Source organism: Anas acuta, chromosome 14, assembly GCF_963932015.1.
Source record: "Anas acuta chromosome 14, bAnaAcu1.1, whole genome shotgun sequence".
Lineage (NCBI taxonomy): Eukaryota > Metazoa > Chordata > Aves > Anseriformes > Anatidae > Anas > Anas acuta.
The window spans coordinates 441,732-462,595 of NC_088992.1; the positions used below are offsets into that span (position 1 = coordinate 441,732).

A 20,864-nucleotide genomic window follows, 5' to 3' on the forward strand; every position below is an offset into this window, starting at 1 on the left:
GCAGAGCCCTGGTATCTTTTCATCTGGCTGAAGTAAAGAGGGTGGGCCCGGAAAATGAATTTTCCTGACCAATGGATGAAACATGCCTTTGGGTATTAAAATGTGAAACCTCTCAGAGCATCAGCTCTCTTCTGCTTGAGTGCTGGTTAGCAGTAAACAGTAGGGTGTGGCACAATAGAGCTTCTGAGCTCTCATGGAGGGTCTGAGCAATGGACGGACAAATTTTTTTCACTTATTAAGAGTGCAGCCTTCAGGGGAGGCAGAGTGTACACATCAGGATAGCAGTGCAAACATGGACTAGCTCTTGTTAGCCCTCACCCACATCCCCAGTCAAGTGCTTTTTTGCAGTGCGTTTTGGACATGCTCCTGTTCTGAGCTGGGGAAGGCATTTGCAATAAAACTCCAATCCAAATGAAACTCCTCAGTCTTAAGAATTTTTTGTTGTTCTTGCACTCTTGAAAAGTTGCCCAGTTATTTTTTTTCCTGTATGCTTTTCGTAGTCTTCTTTGTTTTAAAGATCCATGACAGCGTGCTCATCTTTTCTGTGATGTCTGGTTAGGACTAGAGGGCGAGGAGCAAGATGAAGCTGTAGGACCATTAGTGGTACTGAAGGTGCTGGGAAAGGAGATGTGCACAGGACCCTCTGCACAGCTTCAGATCCTGTGTTCTGCAGTGCTCTAGCGTCTGCAGCCACTGGTGCCCCTGAGAACCTCAAAAAGGAGTAACAGCATAACTTCTTTTCCCCAGCTAAATAAAAATAGGGCAGCGTGATGCTCAGATGACGCTGAGCAGAGGAACAGAGCAATGTCCTGGCATCGTGCACTGCTCAGAAATAAACAGTGCTAACAAAAAAGGAAAGGGGATTCTGAGATCCTTCCCTGAAGAGTGCCAAGGGTGTGCAGTGCTTGCAGATCCAGGCTTTACTGCTGTGCAGCAGCCACAGCTGTGTGTACTGCAGGGTTCCATGGGGTGCAGGAGCAATTGTTGATCCTTCTAGTAAAGGATTGTTTTTTTTGCCATCCCCACACCAGTTCACCTTCCCCCATGGACCAAAAAAAATCAGCTGTGTAAAGTGCACTGTGGTAGGGTATAAGGTGGTGTGGTGGGCAGTAAAAGGTGCATTAGTGTTGCAGGGTGTCAGGAGACCATGTGTTAATGGGGTTGAAGTGAGGGTGAGGAGAGACAAAACCCTGCAGCTTACAGCTGATTTCTCAGCAGAAGCCTGTAAAAGCCCCTGATCTTTTGCCAGAGGCTGTTAAGTAAAGGCTGTGTGCATTTTCCATCCAATAAATGCACTGGGAGGAGACGAGGGAAGTCATGGAGGTGATGAGGGCCTCTTAGGTGCTGTCCTGCCTAAGAGCCAAGGAGACGGATCTGGGATGGTGGAGATGCCCTGCAGCATGCAGAGCTGCAGTGGGGTGCACGTCAATGGGGAACGCAGCTGGAGAAGCCCTTGTTCACAGCTCCCCTGTCCCCCTGCAGTGGACCACGTGGTGCCGGAGCCCGAGTCCAGCCTGGTGGAGGCATTTGAGAAGTGGCGTGAGTGGGCAGATGGGAAGGCCTGCTGCGACTACGCACTGCATGTGGACATCCCTCGCTGGAGCGAACGTGTCCGGCAGGAGCTGCACGCCATGGTCCAGGAGAAAGGTTTGCTGCCCTTTTCTCCTTGCTGCTGGCTGGGGGCAGGGGTCCTGGTGGAAGGGGCAGGTGGTGGATGTGCTGTCCTTGCTCCTCTGGCTGTTGAGCGTCTGCTGGGATCTTGCGTGGCCCTGAGCAGGAGTCAGCATCCTGCAAATAAGCTGCCAGGGGCAGCCAACCAAAACAGACAACCTCCTGCCTGCTCCCTGTTTCTGCCAGGGGTCTCTCCATCCAGGTCTGAATTATTCTCATGAGCTCGGGGTGTGTATGGGGAGGGAGAGCTATTGGCTCCTTCCTCAGCATTCTCTTCTCTACTTTTCCCATAGGAGTCAACTCCTTCATGGTTTATATGGCCTACAAGGACTTGTACCAGATGTCAAACACTGAGGTAGGACCTCATTTATGGCTTTGGTTGTGTGTGATTGGACTGCTGAGTGTGAAGATGGCAGCAGTGCTGTGTAATCCTAGCTCTGGGGCCTGAGGCGAGATGCCGTCCACCCTGCTTTACAGGGGCTTGCAAGCTCCTCTCTGCTTATCCCTGCTGCCTTCAGAGGTGCGAGCCTTGGCAGTGCCCCTGCTGTGCAGCTGTGAGCCACCGTGCGCTGCATATTGGCCATGCTCCTGCTTTGAGGATGGCAGGCAGAGGGGTGTATGGGGTATTACAGGGAGCATCAGCTGGGGGCAGGTGGCCTCCTGAAGGAACTGCCTGGCATGGCCATGGTTTTTGTGTGGCTGACACCAGATCCTCCAGCCTGTTCTGACCCTGTCCCTGCTGCAGCTTTCTGCTGAAGGGCACAGTGCAGGGAGCTTTAAGGTTGTGCGCAAGCCAGGATAATGTGCCTTTGTTGTAATCACTTTTTCTTGTTTCTGTTTCAGCTGTATGAGATATTCAGCTGCCTGGGAGAGCTGGGTGCCATAGCTCAAGTTCATGCTGAAAATGGAGATATAATTGCACAGGTAACTACTCTTCTGGTGTGCAGGGACTGAAAGTCTCTTCCAGGCTGATTTGATATGGGGTATTTGCAACATGACACTAAAGCTGCATGGGCATGTTTTGCAAGGTTATCTCTTTGCAACTCAGCAGTGATATCAAAGGTTTTAGCAAAGTTTTCTGCTGTGAAGTATCTGGTGGGAACTGCAATAAGGAGGTTGCAAAACCTTCCAGCATAGTCTTTCAGGACATTGAATTGCATGTCAACATAGAAAAAATGGTTCGTGGTGTTTCTGTGTTTTGTTTCTGACAAGCAATATTAGGTAAAAATCCATTTCAAAGGAAAGGTAGATAACCCAAGGAGTCAGGAGGACATGTTTAGAAGCGTATTATTCTTTTGTTACAGCAAGCGTTATCATCTTCTTTTCTAAAGATGACAAAAGCTCAAATTATTTTATGGCTTATCAGATACAACCAAACTTTTCGATGTTTTTGTTCAATGAGACTGAAGGTCAGTGAAAATATTTGTGTCATTTAAAAGAAAAAAAAATGCACTGGCCAAAGTTTTCTTAACTAGGCAGTTTCTTGCAGAGCTGGAAAGACAAGCTGACAGATGAGTTGAAAGCAGATACCAGCCACTCTTTTTCTCCCTAAATGAAATTTGGAATAGACAGAACTTCTCCAGAAAATATCAGGATTTAAAAGGATCACCAGCTAATTGGGGAATTTGTTACTGCAGAGCTTTTGCAGCTTTGTCAGTGGAGAGAGTGAGGAAATGGTAACCTTGGGAAGAGAATTTTGGAATTGTGTTGCCTTTTAATGATTTTTCTCAACAGACTACTTGCATTTCAGAAGGGGAGGTGTGGAGTGGTGGGAAGAGGGCCTGGAAATGTATTGGGTGTTTGTGGAGCTGAGGAGTTCTGTATGCTTTTTCCTCAATGCTGTGCTTGTTTTGTCACTGAGGTTTCAGCCAGCGTTCACATGACTCTGAGTGCTCCTTGTCCCTATCCTCCCTGCAGCTGCCTCCTGCCTGCATCCATCCTCAGGATGTCAGTTGGTGTCAGCCTGAGGGCACAGCCATTGGGAGGGGTCTGCTTTTCTTGGGGGGCAGGTTCAGAGCCTGGCAACATCCCTCTGTCCTTTCCATGTTCTAGGAACAGGCCAGGATGTTGGAGATGGGAATAACCGGACCCGAGGGCCATGTGCTGAGTAGACCAGAGGAGGTAAGGTGCAGGAGGGTACCAGCCTCAGTGTACTGAAGAGCTTTCCTCACAAGCCGTAGCAGGGCATAGTGTAGCAGGGCCAAATGTCTGTGTGTGTATGTCCGCTCCCCCCATATATATATATGTTCACTAGTACAGGCAATACTGTCTGGGTAATCAGTGGTTTATGAAAGAGCGAGGCGTGCTTTTGTGACAAACATATCTCAGTCTTGTTGGAGTTTTCTAGCAGAAACAAGGGCTTCCAAGTCATCCAGAGATGAACTAAACAAACAAACAAACAACAAAACTGTATGACTGTGGCAGCACCAGGGGGTGGTTTGGGGGCATTTATAGCTGATTCCAGAGTGTAAGAAACCTGCAAAGAATTGAACAGTGAGCTTTAGTCCCCCTGAAATGTCATTGTTCATGTCTCTGAGCACAGACAGATTCCAGCTTCTTTCTGCCTAATCTCTGCTTAGGGTCTAACATGAGTTTTGAAATCAGACAGACAAAGCCATTGGTGAAAGGTGTGGGAGGGGAAGAAAGGGGGAATATCCTGGTTACAAGTCATTGTCAAGACACTAATTAGATCATTTCTAATTTTAGTTTATGAGGTATTTTTCTGTTTGGTCTATTAATCTGAGTTGAGTCTAAATTTAGATAAATTTTCTTGAGATAGCTCCCTGCCGAGAGCTGCTTTTACCTTTCTATAGCACACAAAAGAGGAAAACAATAAGAATTTGGTACAACAGCAAAGCTGAGTAGAGGAGAACAGGGATGGATTTGTATTTCAGGGTCTGCTGAAGTAAAATCAATTGGCTTAAATAAACAGTATAAGAAGTTGACTGTATTATGGCTGGTAATGACAGATACAGCCTAGTGTAATGCAATGCCTACTGTCTTTGAAGTATGAGACAGTAAAGCATTTCCCTGTACAGAGAAAAGACTCAATATAGAATACAGTAGATCAGAGTCTCTTTGTGTAAACTGACATTTATTTTTCTGGCTTTAGACCCGTTGCCACTAGCTGGCAAGCTAACCTGCAATTACGGGATGCTGTGGTTCTGCCAGCATTTGAGAACTGTCCTATTATCGTAAGGCTGCACTGCGGTTCTTATCGTCCAAAGATGATAAAGCATTGTTAAGTGTTTGATCTTGAAACACCATTAAAGCATAAGGCAACTGGGAACAGTGCAAGAAAGCTGTAGATACAGTCTGTCCAGCCAAATCCAGATGTCGTTACCTTTGAAAAGAAACAGTGTTGGTTGGACTCAGTGATCTTGGTTGGACTCGATGATCTTGTGGTCTCTTCCAACCTAGACGATTCTGTGATTCTGTGAGTGTACCTCTTCCAGAACACCCTTGACCTGGGAAAATGTTAGGTGGAATGCAAGTGACCGGCTACCCTCCAACAAAGCTTGCCAGTTGATGTCAGGGCAGTGGGAGGGTAGCCCACAACCCCAAGGGTCTGTTCTGGAGGGACCTCAGTGGGAGTTAAAGACATGCTCTTCTACCAGGTGGTGCTGGTCATTTGGTAGTGCTGTGTGCTGCTGCTCCAAATTGTGACCCATTCTGAAGAGCATTCAGTGATTGCTCTGTTTGCTCCTCTCTTTGTGTTAAAACCCACTGAAGTCTGTAAGTGCACTGGTAAAAATCCTCTAAAAGGTCTTTAAGTAGAAGAGAAAAACTCTTCACTGTGCTGAGGGTGCCATAGACAGGCCTGCAGAAGTAAGCGAGGTGTGCATGTGTGCACGTCTGGTGCAGTGGCTCATTTAACCTGCTGCTGGGAGCACTGAGATGGCTTAAGCAGCTGCTGGCCTGCAGGCAGCAACTGCACAGTCCCTGCCTCCCCTGGGGCTTGGCTGATTGGTACGTTGTCTTTTTAAGGCTTCTGTTTTGAACTTTATCATGCTGAAGCTTGAAGCCAAGCTGCAGAGCAAATACTCAGAGAACGTCTGGAGCTGGGCTCTGGCTGAGCGAGGGCTGATGTAATAGTCCAAAGATATCCCTCATGGTGGAAATGCAGCCTGCTCTAGCAGCAGGCCAGCAAAGCCCAGCTGTCTGGAATGGCCAGCAGCTGGCTTACGGGACAGCCAGACCCTGATGGGAGCAGCCTGCCAAGGCACAGCCCACAGCACCCTGGCCACCAGCAGGGCAGTGGTGTCCAGTTAAACCAAGTGCCGCAGCAGCGAGTGCTCCAAGGGACAGACCTGTGTCAGCCTGCACAAGCCTGAGCTGTGCTGCCAGGCATGGGCGGTGGCTGGCCCTGGGCTTCTCCAGCTGTTGGCAGATCTGGAACCGTGCAACGGAACAAATGGTGGGCCCAACTCCACGCTTCCCCTGCAGTTAGTCTGCAGCTGGGGAGCCGGGGTGAGAGGGCCTGACAGCATGCCCCTCCTCACCCGCCCGTGCTCCTTTGCAGCTGTGCTGTTCTCTCTTCCAGCTGGAAGCAGAAGCTGTCTTCCGGGCCATCACCATTGCCAGCCAGACCAACTGCCCTCTCTATGTGACGAAAGTGATGAGCAAAAGTGCTGCTGACCTCATCTCGCAAGCCAGAAAAAAGGGTGAGCAGCTGCTGGTGCTGCGCACAGCCTTGCTGTTGTTGCTGGGGTCTTGTGTGGCTGGGTTCGGTGTCTCTGCGTCCTGGCTATTGGGCTCAGACCTGCACCTATGCCTCAAGCAGCCCAGAGCTTCCCCTTCTGCTGGGGAAGTTCAGGGGTTTACCCTAACATGTGAAGGGCCATGGGGATGCTGCACCAGGCCACCTGGAGCCACCTTCCGTGGCATTGTCATGCAACACCACGGTGTGGGCACGGGTTAGGACAGACCCAAGCTTTCTGTGAAGGTCTCTGTGGGGACATTCACCCCATCCACGTGCACGCAGTCGGAGATGCTGGGTACAGCCCCAGCCTCGTTGGCAGCACTGGCCCTGCAGCAGTGCTGGAGTGCAGGGACTCAGGCGTCACGTCCCACCTGGACTCAGTGAACTGTGCCCCTACTCACAGCGAGGGCTGGCAGCAGCTATCTGCCAGGCTCAGGGGCATTGCTTCCTGCCAGCCCAGCCACGGCCTCCCAGCATGAAGGCAGCCATTGGCAGGGGGGGCACATTGCCAGTGTTCTTGGTGGGTCTGAATTTATTTTGGAGAATGCGGCTCTGAGGCCTTGTCTTCCTACGCCACATGCCCTCTAGGCTTGTACCATCATCAGGCTCTGTAGCCAGAGCAAGAGGGCTGGGATGGTGCTCATGTCAGCAGCAATGGCATGCAGGGTGGGCTTCTAATGCACCACAGGCCTAGTGGTCCCTCGCATCTGACCCAGTGCCTGAATTCCCAACAAGCAGTGGGGATCAGACTGCCATGGGTCCCCTACACTGTGTCCTCTCTGCCCCCTTTTCCAGGCAACGTGGTGTTTGGTGAGCCCATCACAGCCAGTCTGGGGACTGACGGGACACACTACTGGAGCAAGAACTGGGCCAAGGCTGCAGCGTTTGTGGTCTCTCCCCCGCTGAGCCCAGACCCCACAACCCCTGACTACATCAACTCCCTCCTGGCCAGGTGAGCAACAGAAGCTGGGCTGGCTGTGCCTGAACCGGCGGCTCCACCAGTGACACTGAGTGGGAGGCAGTGTGCCTTGGCCTCAAATCGACAGGGCGGAGGCCGTGGAGTATTTGGGTAGTCTAGATGTTTGTCCACCCCAAACCCCTTCACCCTAGGTATTTAATGACCTGCCTGATGAAATGGCTCTGCCTTGGAGCCATGGTGGCTTATCCCTGAGCACTGGGGGACAGGGGAGGCACCACAGTCTTAACATCAGTAATGAGGAAAACGAAACAAAACAGCAGGCAGTCATGAACTGCTTTAAACACCCTGAAGAAGGCAAAGAAATGAGGTCCAGGTAACAGGTGTCAACAACAGCATTGACCAAGCTGGAGCAGCCAGTGTGGGAACAGTGTAAGCAGCTGCCCGGGCTGCAGCTGTGCAAGAGAAAGTCTGAGGGGCACAGGTGGCACAGGCTGATGGGGACCCACTGTGCTGAATACAAAGCTGACTTTTTCCACACCTGTACAGATAAGCAGTAGCACTGCCTGCAAGGTGCACGAGCACGAGGTCTTTAAGGGCAGCTCACGTGCATCTGACAGGGATGGTAGATGTTTTTTTTTTTGTTTTTACCCCAAAGGCAGGGGGTGGGGAAGGGATCTGTTGAAAATAGAGAGCAAACAATAGAAGCACTTCAGCAATTTGCTGTGACCTTTCTCTAAGAGCTATCCTCCATCCTCTCACTGGAAAGGCACGCACTGCAGCCGGGGACACAGATCTCATTGCTGGCTGTACCCATGCACCACATGTGAGCTGTGAGCCCGGCTTGCTTGTGTTTGCTGGCTGAATGGTGCATGTGGCGCTGGTCTGTGTTAGCTGGGGATGGCTGACACTGAGGGGGCTGTAAATGGAAATGACCTTTGAGGTAATGCTGGAAACATCTGTGATGAGATGAGCGAGGGATGTTGGGTCAGGAATAGGTGTCAGAGCAGAAGAGCATGCTAGCATAGGCCAGGTTTGTGTGCCACAGTGTGGGGGCATTGCTAGGTGTGTGTGTGTGGAGATGCTGTGGCTGGCAGAAGTGGCCATGCATTTGGGATCTGGACATCCAGCTCACCCTGTATTTTGTTGTGGTCAGTAGGTGGTCATGTGTTTCCGCTTAGTCTGGATGTATGAAATAGGTGCAGGTATCAGGGGCTGGCAGGGAAAAGCGAGCCTAGCTCCTGAACTGCCTTGTTAGTGCTTTCCTTCCACTTCAATAACAATTTTACCCCAGCCTTCAAAGGAGAGGCAGAAGCACCTCTGAATCCCTGCAGCCCACATAGGTCTATCCCACACTGTCCCAGTGCCTTTCCCAAGCTGTTTCCTTTGAGGCTGTGGCAGAAAAAGCAGCTGCAGAAGCTCCAGCTGGGCAGGGAGGCTTCTTTTCTTCCACCAGCACAAAGCTGGTGGAGATTAGGAAGCATGTTGTGTTGTCAGTCCGTGCAGTCAGTCAGACATATGGCAGAAATTATCAGAGGAAGATGGAGATTACCGGTGGATTAGGACTGATTTGTGGCCCTGTACAGAGCCACTGTGTCAGTGCCCTCCCGGGTTCAGGTCCAGGAGCCTGGCACTCGTGGCCTGTCTTGCATGGTTGCTCCAGGAGCTGGCCTGGGACCCGCTTCCTTTTTCCTGGCAGCGATGGCTTCCAGCAGCCTTGTGTCCCCGGCTCCCCGCAGCAGCTGGATGACTTCCAGCCCCTCGCCCTGCCCTGCCTGGCGGCGGCTGGCTCTGCCTGTTCCTGCCCTCTGCTGTCACTGGACTGCTCAGGATGGATGGATTCCCAGGCAGAGGGTGTCTGGGTAGCAGCACTGGGCAGTGCCTGCAATGTGGCTTTTCTGAGAGTCCCAAGAGCAGTTCCTGGCTCTGCTAACCCTGCCATCAGATTCCCATCTGGCTGCAGGGGCATTTGCTTTTGTGGCAGTGGCGTGGTAGGGATGCCACAGTGTGGGCCAGCCTGCTTACACCTTTTTGGTTGGTGCTGCTGGCTGCTGCTCCTTGTGTAGCTCACATGGTGCTGAGAGCTGCTGTTGTTGAGCTCCTGCTGGACGAAACATCACAGGCCAGAGCCCAGATACCTGGCTGGGGTGGGCTCCTTGGCTGGGTCAGCAGGCAGAGAGTGAGCGGCAGCCGCATGCAGGCTCAGATCCGTGCACTCACACTCCTGCAGCTGCTCTGCCAGATGCAGCAGTGGCCCCTTGGCAGGGGCAGGATGAGGTCCTTCCTGAGGGAGCTGTTGCTGCTAGGATGCAACAAATGGCCAGCTGCGGTGACAATCTTTGGCTCAGGATGCTCTTATTACCACCACCCCAGTGGTGACCTGCAGGTTTCGGGAAGTGCTCACTGTACGTTCAGCACTGCACAGAAAGCAATTGGAAAAGACAACTTCACGGCAATCCCAGAGGGGACCAACGGCATAGAAGAACGGATGTCTGTCATCTGGGACAAGGCGGTGGTAAGAGCCACACCTGGGGAGGAGCGGGCGGGCTCATCAGGCACCTTGGTCCCCTGTGTCCTTGTCCCAGCAGAGCTGGGCACCCAGTGGCATTTCTCCTGTCTGTAAATTGAAATAAGCCAGACAGGAGAGGCAGCTGCCACAAGCTCAGGGTCAATGACCAGGGTCTGTGCATATACCTCTAGCTTTTGGTCTGTCTGATACCAGACCTGGGCTCTTCCTCTTCCCTTCCCCAAATGAGTGCTTTGTTCTCTTTGTGTCTGAGCAGGCCACAGGGAAGATGGATGAAAACCAGTTTGTGGCCGTGACAAGCACTAATGCTGCAAAAATCTTCAACCTGTACCCACGGAAAGGGAGAATAGCTGTGGGCTCAGACAGTGACCTGGTCATTTGGGATCCTGACGCAGTGAAGATCGTCACGGCAAAAACCCACCAGTCTGTAAGCTCTCTGCTTGTGGGTGAGGGTGCCAAGGGGGCAATGTGGGCAGTGCTGTGTGCAGGTGATCTCACTGCTGGGAGCTCAGTGCTGCCCTGCTGGTAGATTCAGGGACTGAGTCCCAGCTCAGTGATGGGTGATGGATCATATCATATGGCTGATGCAGCTGTGACAGCAGGGTGGGATGCCTGTGAGCCCCAGGCTCTGCTCGCAAGGCCCTTCTCACCCAGCCGCCTTGCTTTTCCCCTGCGCCTGGCACATGCAGGTGTAAAGACGCCTTTCTCCTGATCTGGGTTCCTCTTCTGGGTCCAATTTTTTCCTGGCTTTGCCAGCATGCTTTGTTCACAGACCTGTGTTCTGCCCTCCTCTGTTGCTGCAGTCCTTGCTTGCAGCCAGCTTCAAAGCTGTAGGTCCTGGTTCACAGTGGGAGCAGTGGTGGATCCTTGGTCTCATGGACCTAGTGAGGGACAGGAGGCCTGTGGTGCAGGGAAGGCTGTTACAGGTGTCTTCTCCCTGCCTGGGTGACTTCAGCAGTGGTGTGTGGGGACTAAGCAGCCCTCAGGGCAGGCAGTGCTCATGTTCCTCCTGACCATCATCCCTGGTTGCTGCAGGCAGCTGAATACAACATCTTTGAAGGGATGGAGCTGCGTGGCGCCCCGCTGGTTGTCATATGCCAGGGGAAGATCATGCTGGAGGATGGCAACCTGCATGTGACCCAGGGGACTGGACGCTTCCTGCCCAGCAGCCCTTTCCCTGACTATGTTTACAAGCGCATCAAGGCCAGGAGGAAGGTAAGGAGATGGGGCTGTCAGCAGATGGAGCTGTTACACTGTTAACCTGAATTGCCCTTTGTATGTCGAACATACAGTTGGGATAGCTAAGGCTTGTTGCTGGTAGTGTGCCCCCACCGGAGGCAGGACACTCGGCTGGGTCAGCAGTGGGTGATGCCTGTCCAGCAGCTCCCTTGTTGCTTTCCTGCTGCAGCAGGAGTGTGAAGGGAAATGCTGAGTTAAAAAGGAGACTGGACAAAATGGCCTTCTTCCCCAGCCACGCAGCATAAATCCATGCCAAGGGGCTGCCTGTCACCCAGAGCCTCTGCATGCTTTTGGAGGCTGTCGTGCAGGACGTGAGCAGTGGGGTTGAGCCACCTCCATGCTGCATGGAGGTCTTGGGCACGTAGGACAGAGGGGCACGGGACTGGTAGTGTGAGTGGCCTCTTCAGTGGTACCAGGAAACCAGGGCTCTGTGCAGGACATTGGTGGTGTCAGTGGGCTCACGGGACACTCACAGGGAGCACAGCAGCCTCACTGTCTCACTTCTCTCCTGTAACAGATGGCGGAGATGCATGCTGTGCCCCGAGGCATGTATGATGGACCTGTGTTTGACCTGACCGCCACCCCCAAGGGGGGCACCCCTGCAGGGTCAACCAGGGGGTCTCCCACGCGGCAGACACCCCCCATCAGGAACCTCCATCAGTCGGGGTTCAGTCTGTCAGGTGAGCACTGCAGTGGCTGGGCTGGCAGAATGTAGTGCCCCTGCGGTGGGTGGGGGCTGAAGGGGGGGGGCAGACTGCAGCCATGGCAGTGACATTGCAGCACCCTGCTCCTGCCACATGGGTCTGCTCTTGGAGGAGTGTCTACAGAGACGTTCAGGCCACTGCTGTCAGGGTCCTGCTGGAGTTGGAGGCAGAGCAGGTTGCTGCAGGCTGCCAGGAGCCCTTCAGGAAGACCCCAGACTTACTGGTGGCTGAATCCTGTGAAGAAAATCTTCTCAACTTCACTTTCCCTCTTCCCTTTGATCTTTCTTGCCCTCTGCCAGGTACCCAGATTGATGAAGGTGTTCGCTCTGCCAGCAAGCGCATTGTTGCGCCCCCGGGAGGCCGCTCCAATATAACCTCCCTGAGCTAAACCTCCATGCTGAGAAGGAAGTAATCCCTGTACAAGCAAAGGAAGAAAAATGGTACATTGGTGTTTAAGAAGGAAAAGCAAATAAACCTGTTCTGAAGAATCAATAAGCCTCAAGCCTTATGTTTCACAAATGCTACTTGCTACCTAGCTTTAAAGATGTTGCTTCATTTTGTTTTATGCATAGCCTTAAAATTCTGTTATTGTTGTTGTGGGTTGGGATGGGTTGTGTTTTTCCTCTTCCGTTTTGTATGCATGCCGCTCAGACAGGTTGCTCGGCTCAGAGTCTGTTGTTTGTGTTGAACGCTTGTGGGATGCCGCGGTGTGCGAAGGTGGGGAGGACCGTCATGGGCACTGGCTGGGCAGGACCAGGGGTCTGTCATTTTCACCCAGATCTTGTTGGTGTTTCACCATGAAGCCCACGGGGGAGCCCAAATCTCTCTGTAACAGCTGTCACAGTGCCTCATGTAAGGTATTTCATGACTTTGTACACTTTATTAAAAAAAAGAAAAGAAAAAAACAACTGTTCCTTCAAACAGTATGTCTTTCTGGCTGGCTTTTTTTCATCTCCAGGCTGCATCTGCTTGCCTGGCCCTTGGGAGAGTAGGGACAGGGGAAGCTGTGTCCCATGGGTGGGTGGGCGCAGGGCTCCTGGAGCAGATTTGGGCTGTTTGAGCTGAGGGAGCTGCATGGCCAGAGGGAATCTCTGTAGGTATAGGCGTTGGGGACTAGTGTAGGTGTTGCGACCATCTGGCTTCTTGGGCAAAAGCAAAGGTATCAGCAAAACAGCTTGGTGCAAGTGCTGATGAAGGTTTATTCAGTTCGTCCATGTAGTCTCTGGCTGCAGCCTGACCTGGCCATTGTGGGCTGTGCCTGTCACTTGTGCAGTGACATGGACCAACTCTGCACATCATCGTGTTCAGATCTTCCCCGCTGCAGCTGGTCTGGAGGCTGTGGGCACATGTGAGTTAAATGCTTCCCTTCTATGAAGTGGTGTTTGTCAAACCAAGGGTCACAACCTTCTAAAGCTTGCAAGGCATTCAAAAAAACTTGGTTGTTTTTTTAAATATTACAAAAAATAAGTGTCAATTTAGGCAGTGCTAAATACATACACTTTTTTGGGGGGGTCAAGTATTTGACCCTGAAATATTTATTTTTACGTGCCTGCAACTCAGACAGGACAAGTTATCTGTGCAGCAGTCCTTAAGGGGCCATGCCAGAAGAGTTAAGCCGGGGTGGGGAAGACTGTTCATACTTGGAAGTTTTGTGAACCTCTGCCATCAAATAATTTAAGATATTTCCCTGTTGCCTGGTAGTGATTAAGCTGAGGCTGTGCCTCTGAGAGTAGAGATTGTTTTAGAGGTCTGTGGGGAATTTTTAAAGATGCAATGTTCTCTCTTAACTGTTTGAGGAGGTTTGGTTGGTGGGTTGTTTTTTTTTTGTTTGTTTGTTAGTTTTTGGTCAGAGAGTACACCAGTACTGATGCAGCAATAGCTGTTTGCCCCAGCCAGGAGCAGCAGTTTCCTTGTCTGGGTCTGTGGTGTATGAGCCTCTCTGCTGCGGCACCAGGGTGAGGTGACTGTAGCTGTGTGCTCTGAGGTGACAGGTAGAGCTGTTGCCACAACCAGACTTGACTGAGCCCTCCCAGACTCTGAACCAACTTACTGGTGAACTAATTCTGCTTGTTTTGCAGCTCCCTGGACAGAAAAGGGTAATTTTTCCCATTTGTTTGTTTCCATCCTAGCAGCATATAGTGACACTGCTGCACCCCCAGCCCTGTCCAGATGCCATGCTGCAGCTATGCCAAGAGCCTGACCCCAGCAACTAAAGCAAACCAACGGGCACAGCATGTGGGTGACGGTGATGACACCTCAGTAAACTGGTGCAGTCACCCTGGGGACTCTGGCCAGCTGCGCCCAGGAAACAGGCTCACTGCAGAGAGTGCTGCAGCCCTCGGTCCCTGCAGCTTTCACCCAGAAGCGGCTGCACCTTGCCAGTGCACCCTCATGTGACAGCAGCAAACTGCTACAGTCCCCTAAAGCTGTGGGGCTGCTTGTTGTTACTGTGCACATCACCACGGCACCACACCAGAAGTGTGCTCAGTGCAGGCCAGAGCAGGCCCCTTCAAGTCCAAGGAGCTGCTGGCATGGCTGTGCCGGCATCCCCCCGATACCTGCCTGTTAACAAAGATGTCTGAGCCCACAGCTGCTGCTGATGCCACCTAAGTCTATGTTACAAATTACTGCAAGAGAGGCCAGGTGGGTAGGAGAAGCAGAGAAGCTGTCCTGTGGGGGACAGAGCTGTCAGGGTGGCAGTATGGAGGCTGACACTGGGGCTGCCTTAGCACAGAGGAAGCAGGGCAGGGTCCCCAGCACCTTGCACCACACACCAGACTGCCCAGAGAGCCCATTCCCCCTGGCAGCCTACATGGGATTGCACACAGCCCTGCTGCAGCCACGCCAGGCTGCCCCAGAGATCTGCATCCCCCCAGGGCTATTCCTGGCTGGGAGGGCAGGCCTGATGTGACCCACAGAGGGCTCATGGTCTGGTCTGCGTAGGGAATGTGTGGCTGCTGCATGCTCAAGAGGAATGGAGGCGCTCCTCCCCCAGTAGTCACTGGGATTACGGCTTGCTTGTGCACATGCTTAAACCACACATTTCCCAAAATCCACAGCTCGAGATGCAGAGGGAGTCTTCATCTGGGAGAAAAGATTTAAACTGAGAGTCCAGTAAAGTCCTAGACGGTACTAGGCAGGAGGAACATCCACTCTGCCTTGCAATGCAAGTGACCTCAGACGTAACATTGGCTTTTGATTATCTGGGAAGGAACCTTTCATTTGCTGTTGTTTTTATTCAGTTAATCAGATTTAAACAGAGAGAGAAAGACAGGAAGGCACAGGGGATACAAGAACACCTCTGGGCAAGTGGGAGGCACACAGTTCATCACGCATTCGTTATATTGCTGAGATTAGTAAAAACGTTGAATAACAAGGTGAAAAGTTGGGTCTGCCAAAGCATTTAAGTAATAGCATCATTCCCCGCATTACCATAATAGAGATGCTTTGGCTAATCACAGTCTTGGCAAAGGCTGCATGCACCAAGGGCACAGCTTTTACTGCAAAGAATAGCTGCTTAAATCAAGTATAAAATCAACTGTAGAGAGATGAAAACTACATATTCAAATTTATCTCTGATGTTGGAAGCCACAACTCCATCAGATTCAGAGAGCTGCAGCAGTTTAATGTGATGTTGAATTAATTTTTCAGGATGACCTGGAAAAGCTTCTGGATGCTGCTTATTTGCCATACTTGGTTGTTACCTTGTCACTACCTAATCTGTCTGTGTGCACTGATCACCCACCAGGCTGGCCCAGCTCTGTGTGAAATGGGCCAGGAAACAGCACGGTGAGAGGGCAGCTTCATGGGAAACCTTTGCTGCCTCCACCCAGATAGGGAAGGAGTTGGTCACCACCTCCAGCCCTCCACAACCAGACTTAGAGGATGTTTGCAGGAGACCTCTGCAAGCAAAGGCCATCTTCCACCTGTGCTGGTGGAGACCCTGCAGCTCAGAGCTGCCTCTTCCACCTAGAGCAATAAGCTGAGACCCCATGCAGGAATCCTGGCTCCTGAAGAGGCAGGACCCACAGATGCGACTCCCACCAGGATGAAGCTGGCAGTAACAGCTCTACTAAGGGTGCACTCCCAACCCTTCTGCTCCTGCTGGCAGTCGCCTGGCACTCAGGTCCAAGGCTGCAATACTGGCTAGCCAAGCCCAAAGGGAAGAGTGCTGAGTGGCTCAGTCACATTCCTGCCACCAAGAAAGGCAAAATAATGGGCTCTGATTCTAATTGCTGGTGGCAAACTGTTAGGGCGTTCCACAGGGCCTCCTCCACACCCAGGTCTGCGGGAGGGTGGGAGGAGGCACGGTGGGGCTGTGTAGCACTATCAGGGTCATTGTGCTCAGAGGTTGTTGTTCTGGCCATCCTTGTGCATGCCTCTGCAATTCGCCAGTGCTGCATGCTCCTGGGTTTCGTTGTGCTGGTGTTGCACCCTAGGGCAGAACAGAAGGTTAAGCTGCAGGAGGGCCTGGCACTGCCTGTGAGCTGTCTGCTCCCGCACCAGCCCAGCGCCCTCCTGTGCAGGCTGCTGCTGGAGGATGATGGCTGCCCACCCATAGAGAAGACCCGAACTTCAGCAGGTCCATTATGGGCTTGGGAACAGCCTGGCCATGCTACAACCAAGCCTGCCTCCCTGTCCCTGCCCCTCCCCACCCCACTCCTGGTGGCAGGACAGCATGCAGGGTGGGGGCACTGAGGACTGAGGACAGGAGCAGCAAAGTGGTGGAAGAGGAAGAAAGTCTTTGCTGTGGACACCGAGGCCTGGGCTTGCACCTCCCTGCAGAGGCAGCACCCCTGCCGTAGCCCCGGGGGCTGACGTCCACACAAAGACGTGAAGTTTCCACGCTGGCCGGGGTGTGTGCAGGGCACCTGGCTGCAGCCACAGAACGGCGTGGGGGAGCGGGAGGCAGCGACCGCTCTAGAGCGCCTGGCCCAGGAATGTGCCTGGCACTGGGCTCTACCACCAGCTTCTGGTCCTACCCTCTGCAGCTCTGTGGTCTGGAGGCAGGACTGGTAGTACCACTAGAGATGGGAGCTGACTGCAGGACTACCAGTAACAGCCCTCGCAAGCCAGGCCATGAGCACAGGTTGTGGCCATGGGCCTGGCTGCCTCCTCATGAATGAGAACACCTCTTCAGTGCCTGGCAGCCAACAGCTGAAGCTGCTTTCACCAGTGTCTGTTTTTCTCAACAGTTTCCTCAGTAAGCTGCTAAAACCCAGTCTGCAGTTTGCTGAGGTGGCCCAAAACCCAAGTCTGCCAAAGTCTTTGTCATTGTGCCAGCATCTGTTTCACTGCCTGATTATCAATACTTACTTTTCTCTGTTGAAAACAATGAAGTCCCTCTGGAGCATCTCTAGGTGCTTTTGAAGATGGTAGGCCTTTCACATTTGAATAGAAAAATAAAAGGATGAGGAATAACAAAATAAATTCACAGTCGACACAAAAAGATTTCACAAAAGCAGCTTCAAGGATATACAAAGACATCTTTAGGTACCGAGCATCTCCAGCACTGCGGTTGGGAGAATGGAATTACAGCTCTCCTCACACAGAACTCAGTAGGTATACATGCTCCAAATTATACATTGTATATCCACAGGGACTATTCTATTGCAGAAAAAACTCAGGCTGCAAAATCCTAAAACAGTGAAGTGTACCCAAGATTTCCTGCACAATGCAGGAGGGAGGCAGCAGCTCATGAGCTATTTCACGCTCTATTTTGTGGAAGGTCTACATTAAAGCAACCATTCAGATTCTGGCTGCTTGTGTTAACTGTGTAGAGAGCTGTACTCCTAAGCAGGCATACAGATCTTGACTCAACACAGCAAGTTATCCAAGCTCTTGCTATTGGAAAGGCAAATAAGCACAAGGCTCCAGTGCCAAGGGAGGGCATGGCACACTGGGCACATGACACGCATGGCACACTGCATAAAGCCAAACATAAAGCCAAACTTTATGCAGGGTCAAGTCCTGAGTTCCCAGTTGATTTTTAATGCTGGGGTGCTTTGATCAACAAGGCTCCTTTTTGCAGACAAACACATTTCCAAGTTAAGTCACCTTTAAACATGTTCTCGCCTATTCGTTCTTGAATAAATGTTCACAATTCATCCTGGCTTCATGAAACCAGACCGACCCACTCTCTGAGGTCTGCTCCCTGCACAGAGCAACTTGCCTTTGGACAGTGCTCTGGCCACCCTGCCAACTAGAGCAGCAGCAGAACAGTTGCTTTAAAGGATGTTTGCTTCCATTGGTAACAAATAAAAAAGAATCAGTTTTGCATTTGAAAAAACTATGACTGGGGGTTTGGTAAAATATATAAGGTGGTCAAAAATGCATCTTACCTTTTCATAACTGTATTAAAGAAAATCTCAGTACCATATAATTAAAGGGACAAGGAAGAATTAAGCTTTTTTTTTTTTTTTTTTTTTTTTTTTTTTTTTTTTAAAGCCAAAGCAATCTTCATGATCTAGACAGGAAATTCTGGCATTATTGAAGCCAGTAAGAGTTGTGACACCACTTCCTGGCTAGCAGAATATTTCAAACCCAGGACTTTGCTAAGCTCACTGATACCAGCTTGTGTATTCAAAGCACTACCTCTTCCTGAGTTGCTTACGGTCCTGGATGTTTTATGTTTTTGCAGCACCTGAGACAGAACTGAAGTGAACAGAAGAACAAATTTCTACCCAGAAGAATCTCTCCAGCACCACAAAAACTGTGCAGTGTCTCTGGAGTGTTTTGCAACTTAGATACACCTAACTTCAACATTTACAGGTTACCATCCCCCCCACCTCCTACCCCCCAACACACACACCTAACTGGAGATTTTAGAAAAGCAATAGTGTGTGTTGGTCCTGCTGTACCACTCTGAGGAGTACATCTGGGTAAGGAATGCAGGAGACTCTTGCGAGAAAAAATTGCCTGAAGGAATAACCATAGTCTGTTTAAACAGTTTGCTGTGGTCTTGCTAAGCAATAGGCAGCTTTCATGGAAAATGAGACTTCTCAACCATGTGCATATACCTGCTTGCTCTCACCTGTGAGGAATTGCTTTTGCTGGTGTCTTTTTCCTTTTTAGCCAAGCGCTTTTTTTTCTTATGAAGAGGTTTGGATTCTAGGATCATTTCTTCAAGTTCAAAGGTTGGGTCACAGTTCAGTCTGCCTTTCTGGAGGGGAGAGAAAGGTGGCCTGAAGTGACTAGTGCCTGTCTTGAAGTGACTCTGTCTCATAAATTGGAATGCATCTGGGAACTGAATTTTGTAAAAAATGAATTAATTACAATTGCACACGTAGCCAAAACACCTGCTGTACATCTTACATGTTTTATCAGTTTCCTCAGCCAGTGGAACATTGTCAAGGTGTGTTTGCATCATTTGAAAGAACACTTGCTCCCTTTGTGCTTACTACTTATATTCAACCCATTGGCTGCTTCAAAGTGACAGTGAGAACTGTGTTTCTTGGCTGGGTTGTGCCTCTCTCGGGAAGGTGTACAAGGTCTTGTAAAAAGGGTTTTAAAGCAATACATGTACAAGCACCACAGAGAAAACCACTGACAGAGGGGAAAAAACAAGCAGATAAATATTCATAGTTTAGTCTTTCTTTTGTTTGGCTCCAAGTGAAAACCAGTTGGAGCTACTCTGCACAGAACAATGCTCGGATTATTTTCAAAAAGGGTTATGTTACTTTTGTGCTGCTTAAATCCAATTAAAAAAGGATCAGAAACACTAATCTACTGTATTTGTTCTTTTACTATGAACAATGGGCTTGTTAGGGAGAATCATTACAGGAAGAAACAATTATCATAATGACTGGTGATTTCCAGGCTCATAATGAGTCTATGTCTGCTCATCATCATCATTATTATTATTATTAATTTTAATTTTTGCATTTGGAGAGCTGGTTCTAAACAGGGCTGCTAAGAAAAATGGCTCGGTGCAGGATGTCTCACAAGAAATAGCATCATGTATTTGATCTGACATGTCAAGGGTGCTCATGGGCATGTAAAACCAAGTCTGTAACCAGAAATTCTGATAATATTATAAACTGAGCAGATCATGTTTGGGGCACCCATACTTTATAGTTACCCCCCATTAGTCTTTATTACATCTGCAGGAAAGTGAAAATTCTACACTTGCCTCTTTTCCCCTTTACCTTAGGACATCTGATGTTTTTGTGTTCCCACTCTGATTTGATGCAAGGTGCAAGGGCAGCGTGTTACAGGAACTTTGACACATTAAGAACATTTCAAACTTAAAATGGCCTTACTGTGGGAATGAATTCTGGCATTATCCTTTTCTGGAGAACAGCATCCCAGTTTATATCTGACAGATATGGAAAGTCCTGGATATCTTTCAGCTGAGAAAAACGCTTATCAGGATTTGTCTCGAGCAACTGCAGTGAAGAGTGAAATGCAAGAGGTTAGAATGAGACCCCAAAACGTGAAATGAAAGACTAGGTACATACAAACATGTCTGTGGTGAAGTTACACTGGGTAAAGAGCTAGAGAAGGGAAATAATGATCAGATTTTTGAGTATATGTGTGTCCATACCTGCTTTTTCACAAATGTACCAGTTTTGCCGTTGCTAGCTAGTTACTGCCCCTGCACTCTGTTCAGGTACCCAGGGACGTGCAGTGGCAACAGCATGTGGTTGCAAAGGCAAGGAGGTGCTCAAGAACATCATTGTCATTTGTACCTGAGGACAAGCTTGAGGCCTGGGTAGGTCTGCCAGTTGGGTTAGACCGTCGGTTTACTCCATACAACCAGGAGATTGGCACCAGCAACCAAACAAGTGCAAGTCACCTCTGCGAAGGGGGTGATTGCTAAAATTGTTAAAACCCATAAGCTACAGATAATTGGGGCAAGCAAGCAAACTGAAGCTATTCAAATGTTACTTGTCTGCCAAAGACAATGGTGAAGGCTCTGCTGAATAAAGCTCCAGGAAATAAAGCACAATTAACAATGCTGCATTAATACTCTGTGTTTTCAATGGCCGTCTCAACCTTCACCAGAATATACAAGTAGCTCACAATCTTTAATTCTATTTATTCTCATTTTTATTAACAACTTTTATCACCATTTTAGGAGGAGGAGCTGAGGTGGCACAGTGA

General features: G+C 50.2%; 2 protein-coding genes across 9 annotated transcripts in view; one reads left to right on the forward strand and one right to left on the reverse strand.

Moving 5' to 3' along the window:
* DPYSL3 (dihydropyrimidinase like 3) overlaps nucleotides 1-12,680 on the forward strand; it is a 55,532-nt gene extending 42,852 nt beyond the window's left edge. For all 4 annotated transcript variants that reach the window (XM_068697699.1, XM_068697696.1, XM_068697698.1 and 1 more), the window contains exons 4-14: nucleotides 1,483-1,647; nucleotides 1,965-2,026; nucleotides 2,515-2,595; nucleotides 3,724-3,792; nucleotides 6,215-6,335; nucleotides 7,169-7,325; nucleotides 9,663-9,804; nucleotides 10,073-10,243; nucleotides 10,852-11,031; nucleotides 11,573-11,735; nucleotides 12,059-12,680. In XM_068697699.1, coding sequence (XP_068553800.1) covers nucleotides 1,483-1,647; nucleotides 1,965-2,026; nucleotides 2,515-2,595; nucleotides 3,724-3,792; nucleotides 6,215-6,335; nucleotides 7,169-7,325; nucleotides 9,663-9,804; nucleotides 10,073-10,243; nucleotides 10,852-11,031; nucleotides 11,573-11,735; nucleotides 12,059-12,147 — 1,400 coding nt within the window. In that variant the 3' untranslated portion in view covers nucleotides 12,148-12,680. The remainder of the gene's footprint in view (nucleotides 1-1,482; nucleotides 1,648-1,964; nucleotides 2,027-2,514; nucleotides 2,596-3,723; nucleotides 3,793-6,214; nucleotides 6,336-7,168; nucleotides 7,326-9,662; nucleotides 9,805-10,072; nucleotides 10,244-10,851; nucleotides 11,032-11,572; nucleotides 11,736-12,058) is intronic.
* A 2,288-nt stretch (nucleotides 12,681-14,968) lies between these two features.
* Nucleotides 14,969-20,864, reverse strand: part of STK32A (serine/threonine kinase 32A) — a 34,434-nt gene continuing 28,538 nt past the window's right edge. For 4 of the 5 annotated variants that reach the window (XM_068698406.1, XM_068698410.1, XM_068698411.1 and 1 more), the window contains 4 exons: nucleotides 20,021-20,146; nucleotides 18,793-19,005; nucleotides 17,076-17,140; nucleotides 14,969-16,194 (listed from right to left, as the gene is read on the reverse strand). In XM_068698406.1, the coding sequence (XP_068554507.1) occupies nucleotides 16,104-16,194; nucleotides 17,076-17,140; nucleotides 18,793-19,005; nucleotides 20,021-20,146 (495 nt within the window). In that variant the 3' untranslated portion in view covers nucleotides 14,969-16,103. The remainder of the gene's footprint in view (nucleotides 16,195-17,075; nucleotides 17,141-18,792; nucleotides 19,006-20,020; nucleotides 20,147-20,864) is intronic. The other variant, XM_068698409.1, reaches the window with a different exon arrangement.